Genomic DNA, 18,477 nt, shown 5'->3' on the forward strand with positions numbered 1-18,477 from the left:
TGGGGAAAAATACGAGGAGTGAGGAAAAATGAGAAAAGGACCTACAAGGGCGGGCACACCCACAACAGAGACCCTGGTGTCTCAGTAAAGACAGGAGATGACTTCTAACAAGGGATCTCCTCGTGTTTGTCTTCGTCGAGCACAAAGTCTTTCAACTTCTCTATCATACAATCCATGGCCTCGTAGACCTTGCCTATGCATGATTGCATAGCGTCTACAATCCTCAACAGGTGAACTATGGGCCTCACCATAGCATCCATGGTCTTCACACGCTCCCACCAACAGGCGTCATGCGCCCGTAACCTACATTCTTGGCCAATGTTTGTACAAGACTCTTGCATGTCAACAAACTCGTCACTAAGGAAAAGCCCCCTCAAAGCACCGCTACAATCCCTCAACCGGCCCAACATAAGGAAGTTCTAGGCAAACCGGGTGTCCGAATATTTGAGGAGAGAGAGAGAGGACGTCTTGTTTAACTCATGCCGAAGTCTTTGGTGGTTGAGGACAAAGGAGACCATGGTGTTGGCCTCCTCAATGAGCGGGCTATTCCATGGCAATGCCGCTATGTCCTTGAGGAGGTTGTTTAGGCAATGAGCCATACAAAAGGACACCATGACATGTCCATACATCCCACCATGTCCATCGCGTCATCCTTCTACAAGAAGGCCGAGCACGTGAGGAGGATGCCATGATTGAGGATGGCTTGACCGAGAGAGAGAGAGAGAGAGAGAGAGAGAGAGAGGCTTGAGCCTTGAGGGAGAGAGACTAGAGACTAGAGTGCTCGTGTGAGATCCTAGAGGCTTGGAAGTTGGAAGACTCAAGAGGCTTGAGGGAGAGGTGAGAGAGAGAGCCAATGATCTCCATGGTGGTAGCCCACTCCGCCGCAAGCACATCCGCACTCTTCCTAGTGCCGGATGCATCATGAGATGAGATGAAGAACATCTCTCCGCGAGAATATGCAACCACGCCATGAATATGTTGGGGTAAAGGCATAATGCCCACCCTTATAGTGTGTACAAGCCCATAAGTTATAGTACATAGTACACTTAGTACTTTTAATGTACTAAGTGTACTATGTGTACTAGTGCAATATACATGTGTGATAGGGGAGTCACACACTCACACTTGGTGAGTTGACTTATCCCCACAACTCTCTCTCTCTCCCTTGTTCTCTTTGTGTATGTCTCCCACATGACTTAACCCTAATTCCTTCTCCCACACAACTGGTATCAGAGCTGCCTGCTGCTGCAGAGGACACGTGGCTGTTGAGTCGCCTCTTTGCTGGCTATATGCGCTGAGCGCTACGTGGCTGAGCGCAGGCTGACTGGCCTTACAGGAGGCGCCTGGCTGCAGCAGCCTGGCTTTTTCGCCCCCCTCACCTGCACAGAACAGAAGCAGCAATCATTAGCAATCATCAACCCCTCTTTTCCTGCAACAAAACCCGCCTGCAAATCAGAGAAAAATCAAGAAATTACAAGGTATTTTCCTCAAATTTTTTTTTGGGATTTGCAATTGGGCAGGTGCAATCATTAATTGAGCAGATACAGGCGCCGAATTGCTCAAATTTTGAGCAAAATTGGCAAAATTGGGTGACATTGGTCACAATTAGGATCAATTTGCAAGAAATTGGTCACAATCAGGATCAATTTGCAGCAAATTGGATGTCGAAATTTGGGGCTTTTGATGTAATTGTGCAATTAAGCACTCATACATGCTGTATGATGTGAAAAATCGCACATTTGGGCAAAATTGCAGCAAATTGCAGTGCAAATCAAGGGGCTTTTGTGCCGATTTGGTTGATTTGCATGCAAGCAATCGCATTTGATGCTGTGGATAATGTGTTGATGCCTTACAAGCACTCAATGTGCCTGTAAATCAAGGGGCTTTCATGTATTTGATGTATATGTGGCCAGGGGGAAGCATCGCGAAGACTTTGGATGCCTTCATGTGCGTCAATGTACCATGTATGATCAGAAATTGATCTTAAATCAAGGGGCTTTTCAAGTTCGTATGCTTGTTGAGCTTGGCAAAGCAGCAGGCAAGACATTTATGCCTTGAATCCTCAAAAATCAGCTTGCAGTCAAGGGGCTTTTGCCCAATTTCTGTTCGAGACTGTTTTATGCAGTGTTCGGGACTGTAAAAGTCTGATTTTTACTCATTTGGACAGCCAGGAGAGCATTTATTGCTACTGTACCTGCTGGTACAGATTTGGCACAGCTTTGTGCAAGTTTTGGCATGGCTGTACACTGTTTTGAGTGACCAAAAGGCTCAATTTCAGCTGCTGTACTTGCCGGTACAGGTTTGGTACATCATTGGTGAGCACTTGGTACTGCTGTACAGTACTTTGGAAGGGCAACAGAGCACATTTAAGGTGCTGTCCTAAATCTGCAGCAACCAGATTTTGGTGATTTCATCACATAAAGTGGGAGAAAAGTTGCATTCTTGCTTCTGCAATGGGAGATAAAGCTTGGGAGAACAACTGTGAGCACTTTGTGTGCTTTTGGTGCAGTGTTTGCACATTTTGCAGGGAGTCAGGCATTGACAGGTTGCATATTGCTATGGCAACCACAGGTGAGAGCTCTTCATTGCTTCACATCAAGAAGCTTGAAGGCTCGCATAATTATGATATTTGGCAAACCCAGTGCTACAATGTGTTGCTCCAGAAAAAGCAGCACAAGCCTATCAAAGAAAGGGGTGTGATGCCCGCTTCTCTTACTGCTGAAGAGTGGGAAGATATGGATGAGCTGGCAAGATCTACTATCATGTTGTCTGTGTCAGACTCATTACTTTTCAGCATTCGTGAAGAGAAGACAGCTTTGGGAATGTGGCAGAGATTGCAGGACTTGTATGCCCAACAAAGTGCCTCAAGCAAAGTGTATTGGTTGAAGAAACTCATAGGTCTCCAGATGAAGGAAGGGGAATCTATGACAGCCCATCTCAATGAGTTTAATGGTATTGTCAGCCAAGTTATAAATCAAAAGTTGGCAATGGACGATGAGTTCAAAGCCACTTTTCTGTTATGCACTTTGCCAGAGAGTTGGGACACTTTCAGGACAGCCACTAGCAATTCGCATGCTATGCTGTCATATGCAGATGTTGAGGGTGCTCTTCTTCAAGAAGAGATGAACAGGAAAAACAACTCTGTTGGAAAGTCCAATGCAATGAATGCACGTGGGAGATCCCAGCAAAGGGGAAAAAGCCAAGAAAGGGGAAGGAGCAAGTCTCGCTCCAAAAAGGATTTGGAATGCCATTATTGTGGCAAGAAGGGACACATTAAAAAGCAATGCTACAAATGGAAAAATGATCAAAAAGAAAAGGGAAAAGGCAAAGACAAAGACAAGGATGAAGCCAAAGATGTAAAGCCGAAGGGCAAAAGTGGAGTCAAGATTGAAGAAATCAATGTGTCACATGCAGGTGGCAGTGAGGATGAGGTCCTAATTACTTCTTCACTTGATGCCCATTCACTTCTTACAGGTGGTCATGGTATGCACTCATGGATCATTGATTCAGGTGCCTCCTTTCATGTCACAGGTTGCAGAGACTTGTTTGTCAGGTATACTGCTGGCAATGAAGGAGTGGTTTATTTGGGTGATAACCATGCATGCAAGATTCTTGGCAGAGGTGATGCGAGGCTTGTATTTTGAGATGGCTCACAGCTTATGCTCCATGATGTCAGGCATGTGCCTGAGATCAAGAAGAATCTGCTTTCTACTGGACAGCTTGATGATGCTGATTATGTTACCACATTTGGTCGTGGAAAGTGAAAAATTAGTAAGGGCTCACTGGTTGTTGCCGGAGGCTCTAAGGTGGACACTCTTTACTTTATGCATGCAGGTGTTTGTCACCATGCTAATGTAAATGCAACCGAGCTGCCGGAAATTTCTATGTGGCATAGCCGGTTGGGACACATGAGTGTAAAAGGAATGGAGCAATTGTCTCGTTTGGGTTACTTGCCTTCTCTAAAGTTTTCAAGTTTTCAGTTTTGTGAGCATTGTATATATGGTAGGCAACTACAGTGCCCCCACAAGAAAGCTCTTGGACAGAAAGATGCTCAGTTAGAGCTTGTGCATACGGATGTATGTGAGATGCCTCAGCTTTCTTTGGGAGGGGCAAAATACTTTGTGTCTTTTATTGATGATGCCACACGCAAGGTGTGGGTTTATCCTCTTCGTTTGAAGAGTGATACATTCTCAGTGTTTGAGAAGTTTGTTGCTCTTGTTGAGAATCAAACTGGCAAAACACTGAAGGCTTTGCGTTCCGACAATGGTGGAGAGTATATGTCCAAACAGTTTCAGGACTTTTGTGATGCTAAAGGCATCAAGAGGGAGCTCTCTACTCCTTATGATCCTCCACAAAACGGGACAGCAGAGAGGATGAACAGGACCATTCAGGAGAAGGTCCGTTCTATGTTGTCACATGCTGCATTACCTCATGGTTTTTGGGCTGAAGCTGTTATGACAGCCGTTCACCTTATAAACAGGTCACCTAACACGAGGCTTGGTGGGAAAGTGCCAGAAGAAGTATGGACAGGGAAGCCTCCGTCATACAAGCACTTGAGAGTGTTTGGTTGCATTGCGTACGTGCACATACGCAGGGAAATGCGCACCAAACTTGATCCTAAGTCTCACAAATGCATATTCCTAGGATATGGTGACAGAGGTGAAATGGGGTATAGACTTTGGGATCCCATGAATAGAAAGATCATACGCAGCAATGATGTCATTTTTGATGAAACATGCATGTATAAGGAGCCTGCAAGGCAACAAGAGCCTGGCAGAGTCATCTTTGATGATGATGGACATCATGGACAACAACAAAGGGCTGTAAATCAGCCATTACAGCAGGAAAACCAGCCCTTAAATGGTGCTGAAAATGGTCCAAATGGACAGCCAAAGATGGCAGAAGATATCCCTATGGATATACCACAGTTGGAGGAGATACCGGGCATGATTTTTCAGCCTTATGGCATGGAACAGGAGCCACCAATGGGTGATATGCAGGCTGGACAGCAACCTGTAAATGATGGTCATTGGGTACGGAGGTCCACTAGACCCTCCAGAGCCCCTGACAGGTTTGTTCCAGGGGTTGACTACTTGATGCTTACTGACTGTGGGGAGCCCTCATGTTATAAGGAGGCTTTACAGAGGGCAGACAAAGCTCTATGGGAGCGTGCCATGAAGTCAGAGATGGATTCTCTGCACAAAAATGGAACTTGGAAGTTGGTGCCTTTGCCTGCACAGGCAAGAAGGTTTTGCCATGCAAGTGGGTATACAGGCTCAAAGTTGCATCTGATGCAAAGCCAAGATATAAAGCCAGGTTAGTGGCTAAGGGCTTCAAGCAAGAATATGGTGTGGACTTTGATGAGATCTTCTCTCCAGTGGTCAAAATGACCACACTTAGAGCTGTGTTGGCTTTGGTTGCGCATGATGATCTGGACTTGATTCAGATGGATGTGAAGACTGCTTTTCTTCACGGTGATCTCCATGAGGAGATATATATGCAGCAGCAAGAGGGTTATGCAGTAAGTGGAAAGGAGAAGCTTGTATGCAAGCTGAAAAAGAGTCTTTATGGGCTCAAACAGGCACCAAGGGAATGGTATCATAAATTTGATACATTCATGAAATCTCAGAAATTCAGGAGAAGTGACATAGATCACTGCTTGTACACCAAAAAAGCTTTGGATGGCAGTCTATTGATCCTCATCTTGTATGTTGATGATATGTTGATTGCCGGAAAATCTCGTAAGGAGATGGATACCTTGAAGCAGAGGCTGCATCAAACCTTTGATATGAAGGATTTGGGTGATGCAAATCACATCTTGGGTATGCGGATACTTCGGGACAGAATGTTGTATTTGTCTCAGAAGGAATACATTGGCAAAGTCTTGTAGAGGTTCAATATGGATGGGGGGAAGAAGACTAGTACTCCTTTGCCTCCATATGTGAAACTCAGTGCTATGGACAGCCCACAGTCAGATAGAGACAGGGCTGATATGGCCAAGATTCTGTATGCTTCAGCTTGTGGCAGTCTCATGTATGCCATGGTTGCTACTAGGCCGGACATTGCATTTGCAGTGGGAGTGGTTTCTAGATACATGGCCAACCTTGGCAAGAAGCATTGGGAAGCAGTGAAAGGTGTCATGAGATACCTGAAGGGCACACAGGATATGTGCATTTGCTTTGGCAAACAGGATGCATTAGTGCATGGTTACACGGACTCGGATTATGCCGGTCATCCAGATAACCAGAAGTCTACTACCGGTTATGTGTTTACATTCACAGGAGGTGCTGTGTCATGGATATCCAGGATGCAGAAGTGTACTGCCTTATCTACTACAGAGGCCGAGTATATTGCAGCCACAGAGGCTTGCAAGGAGGCATTATGGCTATCTCGGTTAGTGGTTGATTTGGGCTATACAGGGGATATTCCATTGTTGCATTGTGATAGTCAGACTGCCATCCAGTTGGCAAAGAACCCTGTCTTTCATGCAAAGACGAAGCATGTGGATGTGAAGTATCACTTCATCAGAGAGGTGATAGAGAACAAGCAAATTCAGCTTGTTAAGATTCATACGGATGACAACCCGACTGATCTGTTGACAAAGAGTTTGCCTCCGGAGCGGTTTGCTCATTGCAGACACTTGATGGGCATTGGATGAGGCCAGTTTCAGCCTTGATTTGGCCTTGTATATTATCATGTACATGCTGATTTTTTCTTTTCCTTTACTTAAGGGCACTTTGCCTTTAAGTGGGAGGTTGTTGGGGTAAAGGCATAATGCCCACCCTTATAGTGTGTACAAGCCCATAAGTTATAGTACATAGTACACTTAGTACTTTTAATGTACTAAGTGCACTATGTGTACTAGTGCAATATACATGTGTGATAGGGGAGTCACACACTCACACTTGGTGAGTTGACTTATCCCCACAACTCTCTCTCTCCCTTGTTCTCTCTGTGTATGTCTCCCACATGACTTAACCCTAATTCCTTCTCCCACACAGAATACTCCTCTTGCGGGTGTCGCTCCATCCATCCACAATGAGGGAGATCCCGTTCCTCTCCCATTGCCGCTTTTTGTTGTCAACCGCTACTAGGATGACGAAAACATGAATGATGAGATAGCAATGATCGATTGCACTTACCTAGCCACATGAAAGGTAATGTAGCTGTGGAAGAAGAAGCAAGTCACTGCCATATCCACCTCCTCCTTCAACTTGGGGTTCCAATTCTCCCCAATTGTAGATTGTCGCCATGGGCCACGCAAGCGTTGAGAGGCCGTGGAGATGGAGGGTGCCGACGTCATGGATGGAGCAACATTCCGACTCAATGGTGAAGGTGATGGCGTGCATGATCCCGATCCACCACATGACTCCATCGTAGAGGCTTGAGTTCTTCTCCCCATCGTAGCAAAATCCACGGCCACTCGTGGTGTCCTCCTTGCAGCTTCAACCGTCTTGTAGACGGCAAGCTTGTCAAGAAGTTCCCGTCTCTTTTCGTGCGTGACATTCGTGTAAAACCGCACCTCATGCCCACTCTCATGCAAGAGGTGGGCTTGCACTTTGTCGGCGCCACCCATTCGCCAATGCAAGCAAAGCTTGCATACCCATGGCCGAGAACTACCTCCATGAGCGGATGGGGTGTAGTTAACCTCCTCCCACCATGTCCATCGCGTCGTCCTTCTACAAGAAGGCCCAGCACGTGAGGAGGATGCCATGATGGAGGATGGCTTGACCGAGAGAGAGAGAGAAAGAAAGAAAGAAAGAAAGATTTTATTAATGTCTTCCAAAAGACCGAACTCGGCCTATGAGACAAATCGGAGTACCTGTATGGGGTATCCTCTGTCATCCCAACAAAATGAAAAAGTACTGAATAAAAAAGCTGAATCTGGGTGTGCAGGGGATGGAGCTCTATTACTAGGAGAATGCAAAGCTATATGCATGGAGTATACAATCATGATATGCAACCTAGCTAGCTCCATCCTATACCATACTGGGGGTATAAAATGGTATACATCAGTGAAGGGGGTGTCCACAGCTCCTTGAAGAACATGCCTGGGTGTGCTCTGAAGCGAGCCAGTCGCTCCGCACCCTCTCTGTGAAACTGAGCTCTAATTTCTGTCATCTCTCTCTGGTATAGGCGTGGTGTCCGAAAGCCAGGTGTCCTCTGTCTCCTGCGGGCTCTAAGTGTCTCTGCTCTCTGGAGAGTAATTCCCTGCCGTGTAGGGGCTGGGAGGGGTATGGATCTCTGAAAAAATGTAGTAATCTGTGTCTGTCGCCCCCCCTCTGGAGCTGTCTGAGCCTGTAATAATGTCTCTCTGTGGCGCTGTATGTCTAGAATGTATCTCCCCAGTATGCGCTGGTCTGCTGTCTCAAAGATCTGGCGTAGGGAATGTGGCTCTCTGAATAAAATGGGATATCTCTCTCTGATGGCTGTATATGCTCTGCATCTGCATACATAATGCTCCTCACTCTCCACCTCCTCTCTGCACAATCTGCATACCCTCTCCTCTCGGGGGATCCGTGCTGCTCTGCCAGTCTCAATCTCCAATCGGTGTGATGAAACTCTGAGCTGACCAATAGCCACTCGGGAGCCGTGTGGTAAAAAGCCCTCCATGTATCTAGGCCTCTCTATAAATCCATCATCAGTGATACTCATGAAGTGATCTCTGTAGTATAGCATCTTCGGTGGAAGAGGCTGTGTAGGCGATATCCATGTCTCTCGTGTATAGAGCTGCCATAGATCCTGTCTCAATACTCTGTTCCTCTCACTATGAGAGAGCCGGATATGTGGTGCATCCCTGTCATACTGGAATGGTGGTAGATGATCCATGTCTAGGCCATGCTGTGAGAACCAATGTGTGACCTGTGCATACCATGATCCTCTGTCTCTTGCCTCAGCCAACTGTCTAGATGCCTGAAAAGCTCTGTATGATAATCTGTCCTGTGGCATCTCTCTGAATCTGTCTAGCAGGCATATAGTCTGAAATATGGCCTCTACCATCATAGGAGGCGCAGCAAACTCTGCTCGGATAATGTCATGAGGTACTGACGGTTTGCTGCGTATCATGCGTGCCATCATGAGGGCCTGTGGTCTCTCTATCTGTGTCCACCAATGAGTAGCAAGGCCTGGCGCCCATACTGCTGCTCCATACATCAATGCCGGTGTGACTAATGTGTCAAATAGCCACCCCTTCGTCCGGGGCTCCTGAAAATGCGCCTGGTGGCACTGTCTCTCTAGCATAGCCAATGCTGCATATCCCCGTGTCAATCTAGCTCTGGCTGCTGAACCCATGGTAAAGCGTGTGGCTGCTGCAGAGAAGGTAACCCCTAGGTACACGTATGATGTCACCACCTCCACCTGGCATCCTGCGAGAGTGAATGTCAGCTGACTCCTGCCTTTGTCTCGATGTATGAAAGACCATAACCTTGGTTTTCCCAAGGTTCACAGTAAGACCCCCATGTGTGCAGAAATCACGGAGTGCATGTAGATGCTGCTGTAGACCACCTGGGGACTCAGACACTAATACAATATCATCAGCATAGAGCATAATATGTACTGAGGAACCTGCTAAATCAACTCCATCTCCGCCTCCCCGTGTAATGAAGTCAGCCACCTCATCAATGTATAACCCAAATAGCGTGGGGGAAAGTGGGCATCCTTGCTTCACACCAATGGTGCTAGCAATAGTCTCGGACATACCTCCTGGACATCTGACTCGCCCAAAAACCTGCTCATATAATGCATAGATGCCCCATGTCATATCTGCTGGTATGCCAAGAGACTGCAGGCGCTGAAAGAGCCTCTCTCGTGGTACTGTGTCAAATGCCTTGCGGAAATCCACGAAGCAGCAATAGAGCTTTCTCTTCCTCACTCTGGCCTGATCAATCATACATCTCAAAGTGAATACATGGTCAGTGGTAGAGAAAGCTCTCCTGAAGCCTGCCTGCCTTGATGAGCGTAAACCTGCTCGCTCAGCATATAAGCTAAGCTCCTGCTCCAGCACTGCACCATAGAGTTTGGCTAGCACGTGGCCAACCATAACCGTCCTGTAGTTGCTCGGATCGAGCATATCCCCTGTTTTGTGAATCAGCACAATGGTGTGCATCGTCCACTCCGCAGGCAAACCCTCTGCTAGTGCCCTGTTAAACAGGTGTGCAAGAAAAGGAGCTAAAGAATCTACTGCATATATGAGATGCTCACCCTGCAGGCCCATATGGTCGGCGGCCCGTCCATGCTGTAGGCGGCGGATAGCTTCCTGTACCATCGAGTGGGTAAAGAAGCTAGCTGTGGTAGGTCGAGGCTCCTGTGGCTGAGGTATAGGTGGCTGCTGTGGGGCATGGTATAGACCCTCTGCATATGTGTGCCATGTATGTGGGTCTGCAATAGGTGTCGGGGTCCGGGGCTCTCTGAAGTGCCGCCATGAGACAGGGCTATCTCTACTCATGAAGAAATGAAAGATCTCTAGCTCCTGTATCTCTGCAAAGGCCCGCCTTTTGCGGCGAGTAAGTCTCCTCATCTCTCTCCTCGACTCCTCCTCTGTGATGGCTCCCAAGGCTCTCTGTATGCGGAGTCGTGAGTATAGGGCTCTGCACTCGTCATCATACCATCTGTTCTGGGGCATAGTCCCAGGTCTCGCAGGCTCTCCTGAGTGTACACGCTGTGGGAAGCTCTGTAATGCAGCCGTGTGTAGGAGTGATGCGAGCTGGGCTGTAATGGTATCCATAGATGCCAGGGGATCCATGAGTAGGAGCCCATCCTCTACTCTGCCAGTGTATATGTCTGCCATGTCATGTGTGAAGTAGATGGTAGTGTGTGGCGTCGGTATGTGGGGGGCTGGTGATACTGGTGATCCGGCTAGTGAAAATGCCAAGTATGTATGATCTGCCCCAATAGGACGAGGTGGAATGGAGAATGAGGTGACAAGCTGTGATGCCTCCAAAGACCCCATAATGTAGTCTACCACCGTGCCTCCGGTCCGTGTATGACCCCCATGTGGGAAGCATGTCAGCCCTCCTGATCCCGGCCACTGTAGCATCCCGTTATAAATAACGAGACGATGCCTGGCTCCCAACTCTAGTAAGTGGTCCCCATAATGCCCTCTGTCTGGTCCAGTGTCCTCTGATGCCCGACTAGCCCCTATCTCCTCTGGATCCACAGGGTGGAGGATCTCCATGTCATCATAGTCATACACCTCACACTGTCTGCTCTGTGTGTGGGCATTGAAGTCGCCCGTAAGAAATACTTCCCCTAGTGTAGAATAATGCATAATCTCCTCTGGCAAACAAGTGTATGGCGAGGCTCCTATCTCCTCCTCCTGTGGCATGTCCTCTGTAATGACGTAGGAGGATCCTGATGGAGAAAAGTAACATAGAGCTATGTATATAACCCTGTCCTGTGAGAGCTGTAAGCTGATCCACATGTATCTGGCCTCTGGATCCTGTGCTACCACTCTCAGTCTCCCCTGTAGCTCCCGTCTGAATAGGACTGCTACTCCCCCCGACCCTCTCGAGGTACCCTGGCGTGTGGTCCTCCTGTATGCTGACTCCCACTGGAATCCCTCTACTCGAGGTAGCCCTCTCTCTGGGCTCTGATGTGTCTCTGTCAGAAGTATGATGTCTCTCCCCACCATAACATGCTCCAGTCGTCCAGGCTGCACCCATAGTGAACCATTACAGTTCCATACTACTATGTGTATCTCTGTCAGTGGCCTGGTCTGTGTCCCATAGGCCCCAAACCGCTAATCCATGGGCCAGCCATCAATGATGACCCGACCATCTCGATAGAAGGCCTTCTTGCCTTCTCTCCTCGCGTGTAAGACTCGTGGCATGCAAGTTCTCCTATGCTCAAGCTGCATCCTCGTGAGATCATCATCCAAGAAAATAGGAGCTCCCTCTAAACCCCGTAGTATGACCCTCTTCCTCATGAAGGTGACCCTCTCCGTCTCTCCTGCAAACTGTAGGATGAGGGCTCGCTTGCGTGTTGAGTCTTTCCGGCTCTCCATGCTTTGGTGAAGGGGAGAGGGTGCTCTTCCTTGTAGCCGAGCTTCATGCATAGAAGCTGTCCATCTTTCTCGGGAGTGGAGTCGGGTGTCTCGGCTATACCTGTGACTCGAATGTTGAGGCGGCGGGCATGCCTCATCTTCTCCTCCTCAATGGTAGTGTGAATGATTTGGTTTTCTTCCCTTTGAGTCTCCTCCCTCACTTCTTTACGGATGTTCTTCTTCACCACCTCGACCCATCCTGACTGCTTGGCTTCGAGCTTTCCCTCCATGTCCTTTGTGATCTCCTTGGAGATCTCTTCTTTGATGGCCGTGAGAGTGTTGTCATTGATCTCCCCTTCTTCCTTCTCAGCATTCTTGATGGCTACCATTTCCACTTTCAATGCACTCACCTCCTCCTTGAGTGCCGTGTTCTCTTGTTCGAGGTTCGTGACCCGTGCTTCGAGAGCTATGATGTGCTTGTGTAGTTTGTTTTCCACCTCATTGAGGTTGGAATCGGATGTCTTCTTGTTCTCCTTGATTAATGCCTTCATTGCCATCTCGAGGGCCTCGAGTTTCTCTTGGAGACTCCGGGCCATTCCTCCAAATCACTCTGCAGTCCTTCCCACAGGCAGGGAGGAGAGAGAGAGAGAGAGAGAGAGAGAGAGAGTTATGTAGCTGCCTTGGGGGCCTGAGCATGGGTGGGTGGGAAAAGGGGGCGAAAGCCGGGCAGAGAGGCGAACTGGCGAACTGGGGAAAAAGCGGGCAGAGAGGCAGCGAACTGGCGAACTGGAGGCAGCGAACTGGCGAACTGGGGGAAAAGCGGGCAGAGAGGCAGCGAACTGGCGAACTGGGTGGGAAAAGGGGGCGGAAGCCGGGCAGGGTGGGAAAAGGGGGCGGAAGAGAGAAAGAAAGAGAGATAGACAGAGACTACAAGAGAGAAAATTATCTCTGCCACTTGGAGTCTAAAACTACGAGAGAGACTAAGGCAAAATTTTTAGGTTTGTGTGCACCGTATAATAAAAAGAGAAGGGGTTTGTTCAAATAATGTTCTGAAGCCTGAAGCTGAAGCCCGTGTAGTACCAACCATAGTTGTGAAGCCTAGCATGTCAACTTGGCAGTGAGAGAGAGAGAGAGAGATTGTACTTGGCTATGAGAGAGAGAGAGAGAGAGAGAGAGAGGCTTGAGCCTTGAGGGAGAGAGACTAGAGACTAGAGTGCTCGTGTGAGATCCTAGAGGCTTGGAAGTTGGAAGACTCAAGAGGCTTGCGGGAGAGAAGAGAGAGAGAGCCAATGATTCCATGGTGGTAGCCCACTCCGCCGCAAGCACATCCGCGCTCTTCCAAGTGCCGGATGCATCATGAGATGAGATGAAGAACATCTCTCCGCGAGAATATGCAACCACGCCATGAATACTCCTCTTGCGGGTGTCGCTCCGTCCATCCACAATGAGGGAGATCCCGTTCCTCTCCCATTGCCGCTTTGTGTTGTCAACCGCTACTAGGATGACGAAAACATGAATGATGAGATAGCAATGATCGATTGCACTTACCTAGCCGCATGAAAGGTAATGTGGCTGTGAAAGAAGAAGCAAGTCACTGCCATATCCACCTACTCCTTCAAGTTGGGGTTCCAATTCTCCCCAATTGCAGATTGTCACCGTGGGCCACGCAAGGGTTGAGAGGCTGTGGAGATGGAGGGTGCCGACGTCATGGATGGAGTAACATTCCGACTCGATGGTGAAGGTGATGGCGTGCATGATCCCGATCCACCACATGACTCCATCGTAGAGACTTGAGTTCTTCTCCCATCGTAGCGGAATCCACGGCCACTCGTGGTGTCCTCCTTGCAGCTTCAACCGTCTCGTAGACGGCAAGCTTGTCAAGAAGTTCCCGTCTCTTTTCGTGCGTGACATTCGTGTAAAACCACACCTCATGCCCACTCTCATGCAAGAGGTGGGCTTGCACTTTGTCGGCGCCACCCATTCGCCAATACAGGCAAAGCTTGCATACCCATGGCCGAGAACTACCTCCATGGGTGTAGTTAACCTCCTCCCACCATGTCCATCGCGTCTGCAATATGCGGAAGCTTCGGAGAAGGATCGGTACTTCAAAACTCAGAAATCAGCACTCTTTTCGCGACGGAATTAACGCACAAACTGAAAGATGTGCAGAAAAATAGAGAGAGAAGGGGGAGATGGAGAGGACACAGTATTGGGTCCCAATTACCCTCTGTAGGGCCCCCACCATGGATGGTGTATTTGCTTTATTAGAATGATGTAAATCTGAAAACAAATACAGAAAACTTGACCTTTTCTTGGCTGGAAATCCTGCCCTTGACCTTCAGAAGTCCACCCCTTTGATTGGCAATCTCCTTGGCTTGACTGGCCCTTGATTGGCTTGAGCACTTGGTGAAAACTGAGATGAATGATGGGATTATGGCCTCCACTATTTATACTCCTCCTCAGGAGCAGTCAGCCAACTGAAAATCAGGCTATGTCCCACGACTGGTGGAAATTCAGCAATAAAAGCTGAATTAAATCTCAAAAAACACTGCCTTTTTTTCCTAAGAGGCTGAAAGTGATGCGCCTGCTTCTGATTGGCTGGACACCACTTTTGTCCACAATCCCAAGGCTGGGCAGCCTGTATGGGCTGCCCCATACATGCCCTACAGCCATCTAAAGGCTGTATGCTCGTGAAAATAGCCTTATCTTTGCCCTAGGGCTGTCCCACAGCCCTTCCATGGCTGGTGGATCCAGCCTGGGCGGGCCTTCCTGGCCCTCATGGGGATGGTTTTCACACCATTCCTATGCCCATACTAAGCTCCGGGGTAGCCCTATGGGCTGGCCCCTTGTCCTAAACATAATCTACTCAGTGATCTGGCATCCGGTACCATACCAGATACACAGAACCACTAATATCATTCTAGAGGGAGACTCACAGCGCGGACTGGCACTGTTTCATGTGCAGGACAGTGCACACCTGACCTTAGACTCTTGTGCAGGACAATGCACACCTGACCTTAGACTCCTGTGCAGGACAATGCACACCTGACCTCGGACATCTGAGATGGATCCCTGGCTGACTCGTCCCGGACTGGGCTCACATGGGACCAGTTCGCCATCCCAGGTCCTGCACCTTCTGTACAGAAATGTCTACGTGGCATCCAAGTGCGGGATGCACGTGACAGCGTCGTCCTTCTACAGGAAGGCCCAGCACGTGAGGAGGATGCCATGATTGAGGATGGCTTGACCGAGAGAGAGAGAGAGAGAGAGAGAGAGAGAGAGAGAGAGAGAGAGAGAGAGGCTTGAGCCTTGAGGGAGAGAGACTAGAGACTAGAGTGCTCGTGTGAGATCCTAGAGGCTTGGAAGTTGGAAGACTCAAGAGGCTTGAGGGAGAGGTGAGAGGGAGAGCCAATGATCTCCATGGTGATAGCCCACTCTGCCGCAAGCACATCCGCGCTCTTTCCAGTGCCGTGCCGGATGCATCGTGAGATGAGATGAAGAACATCTCTCCGCGAGAATATGCAACCACGCCATGAATACTCCTCTTGCGGGTGTCGCTCCATCCATCCACAATGAGGGAGATCCCGTTCCTCTCCCATTGCCGCTTTGTGTTGTCAACCGCTACTAGGATGACGAAAACATGAAGGATGAATTAGCAATGATCGATTGCACTTACCTAGCCGCATGAAAGGTAATGTGGCTGTGGAAGAAGAAGCAAGTCACTGCCATATCCACCTCCTCCTTCAACTTGGGATTCCAATCCTCCCCAATTGTAGATTGTCACCGTGGACCATGCAAGGGTTGAGAGGCCGTGGAGATGGAGGGTGCCAACATCATGGATGGAGCAACATTCCGACTCGATGGTGAAGGTGATGGCGTGCATGATCCCGATCCACTACATGACTCCATCGTAGAGGCTTGAGTTCTTCTTCCCATCGTAGCGAAATCCACGGCCACTCGTGGTGTCCTCCTTGCAGCTTCAACCGTCTCGTAGACGGCAAGCTTGTCAAGAAGTTCCCGTCTCTTTTCGTGCGTGACATTCGTGTAAAACCGCACCTCATGCCCACTCTCATGCCAGAGGTGGGCTTGCACTTTGTCGGCTCCACCCGTTCGCCAATACAGGCAAAGCTTGCATACCCATGGCCGAGAACTACCTCCATGAGCGGATGGGGTGTAGTTAACCTCCTCCCACCATGTCCATCGTGTCGTCCTTCTACAAGAAGGCCCAGCACACGTGAGGAGGATGCCATGATTGAGGATGGCTTGACCAAGAGAGAGAGAGAGAGAGAGAGAGGCTTGAGCCTTGAGAGAGAGAGACTAGAGACTAGAGTGCTCGTGTGAGATCCTAGAGGCTTGGAAGTTGGAAGACTCAAGAGGCTTGAGGGAGAGGTGAGAGAGAGAGAGAGAGAGTCTAGAGAGTAGAGCCTTGTGTGAGGCTTGGAACTTGGAAGTTGGAAGAAGCTTGAGGGAGAGAGACTAGAGAGAGTAGATACACTCAAAGTGTGGCTTGCCGCTTGAAGTTTGAGGCTTAAGCAATGAGCAAACTTGCAAAGTGCCAAAGACTCAAGACTCAAGAGACTAGAGAGAGAGAGACAGTTGCTTGAAGGTGTGTGTGTGTGTGTGCTTGTAGCCTTGTATTCTTGTTCTTATATAGATAGGCAAAAGAGAGAGGCAAGGGCCAAGCCTCAAAGGCCAAGGCAAGAGAGAGAGGCAAAGGCCCAAGCCTCAAAGGCCTATAGATTAGGGGTCGATGGTAAACCCTTACCCTGAGAATGAGTAGCCCTAGAATGACACATGCAACTCAGGTTTGAAACTAATGACTGCAACAAGTCTCCACCAACTTTTTTTTTTTAGAGAACATAATTTATTCGTACAACAGAACATCCAGCAGGTGTGGCTAGCATAGTTCAAACCCCAGTCCTCATTACACGTCTTAAAAGTGACTGCTGAAGCTCAAACCAAATGCCAATGAACGACCAAATAAAACTGAAATACACAAGCTAAATCGGATCTAGCGTCTAGATTTCAGTAGAAAGATTGCCGAAACAAATATGTGTGGCATGTGAAGTATATGGCATAGGGTCAATTGTACCAGTTCAGAATTCTCATCATACACAATGAGCTGCAGCACACTGTCTCATACCCTAATGTATCTAAAATATCCATGGCATACCCTGATTTACATCTCAGAATCAGAGGTGATGATGAAGCTTCCTTACCTGAGGGCATGGCTATGGGATCCGCAATGTCATCAAAAGAGCGCTGAGAGTAACGGAAACTCTCAGAAGGGCTGTTGAAAATGGCGAGCAGGCCGTTGGCTGTTTCGTGCCGATGGTGAGAAGAGGTGGCACCGCCGCCGCTGGTGTTACTTATATAGCTCCTGCTGGAAGAAAACGATGTCCTGTGAAGGGGCATGCAGCTGTGGGCTGCTGGCGCCTCGGAGGAGTGCAATTTCCGCTCCCACCGTGAAGAGAGCGGTGGAGGCGATAATGCGCCATGGCTCCTCCTGTGATGTCTATGACCAGTCTGCTCCATGGACCATCCATCACGTGCCCCCGCGGGGTCCCTTGGCCTCGTGGCCGTGCAGCAAACCGACCCCATATAGGTAGAAAAGCGAAAAAACCCTATAAAGCTCGAGCGGCCCCGTCTTGCTCGACGACAAAAAAACTCCCTCAGGCGAAATAGATTGGCTTCGGCAAAACCCTAAACCTAGAGATCAGATGTCTGCAAGAGATTTCTATGAGATTTCGGGATCTACTGCCGCTACTGGTGTGGAGGAAACCCTAGAAAGCTCAGAAATACGGGAGCAGTTCCGATTGGCTTCTGCAGAACAGGAGCAGTGGAGACGGGAGCTCTGCTTGGCCTGCCCACAGAGGGAAGAAGGGAGTACACGCAAGAAAGAAAGCGAGGACTCAATGTTGCAAGCTGACAGAGAAAGATCCTTTATCATTAACCAAAGTCTAATTGAAACTCAAAATAGAAAGAGTACTACTGAGGCTCTTTACACACAACCTAAAGGCCACCTAAACGTGTGGCACTCGACCAATGGGGTGCGGCACCATGCATTGGTGCCTTACACACAGCCATGTCTCCTGGGTGCTCGTCTGCCAAGTGGCCTCCACCTCCTGCCCCTGTTTCGCCAGAGCCTGGGCAGCCGAGCTTGGCTGCCCAAACATGGGCGCACCTACCTCCATCCAATCGCGTTGCAGTTGGTGGACCATGTCATCGATCCTTCCCGCCATTCTGCAACGATAAATCGAGGTTCTTGGCTCTGCGTTTTTTCCAGCACACTACGTTCTTGGTTCTGCGTTTTTTCTAGCCCTCCACAATCGATTAGCAAAGCGAAAATCATCCAGGTATGCTCTGCGTTTTTCTCACTTTCTTGCTCCTCAAACTCTGCGTATATATCTGCATGTTATTGCTTATTTTATGTATGTTGTATACTCGTTTTTATACTCTGCGTGTATATCTACATGTATATATATCTACGTGTACTC

General features: G+C 48.7%; 1 protein-coding gene across 1 annotated transcript in view; it reads right to left on the reverse strand.

Annotated features, from left to right (window-relative positions):
- LOC147614294 (uncharacterized) overlaps window positions 1-17,948 on the reverse strand; it is a 57,877-nt gene extending 39,929 nt beyond the window's left edge. The window contains exon 1 of the mRNA XM_086780869.1: window positions 17,200-17,948. Within this exon, the coding sequence (XP_086636995.1) occupies window positions 17,200-17,581 (382 nt within the window). The 5' untranslated portion in view covers window positions 17,582-17,948. The remainder of the gene's footprint in view (window positions 1-17,199) is intronic.
- Window positions 17,949-18,477: the final 529 nt, after the last annotated feature.

Source organism: Cibotium barometz, chromosome 42 (genome assembly GCF_041138505.1).
Source record: "Cibotium barometz isolate CiBa-2024 chromosome 42, ASM4113850v1, whole genome shotgun sequence".
Classification (NCBI taxonomy): Eukaryota; Viridiplantae; Streptophyta; class Polypodiopsida; order Cyatheales; family Cibotiaceae; genus Cibotium; species Cibotium barometz.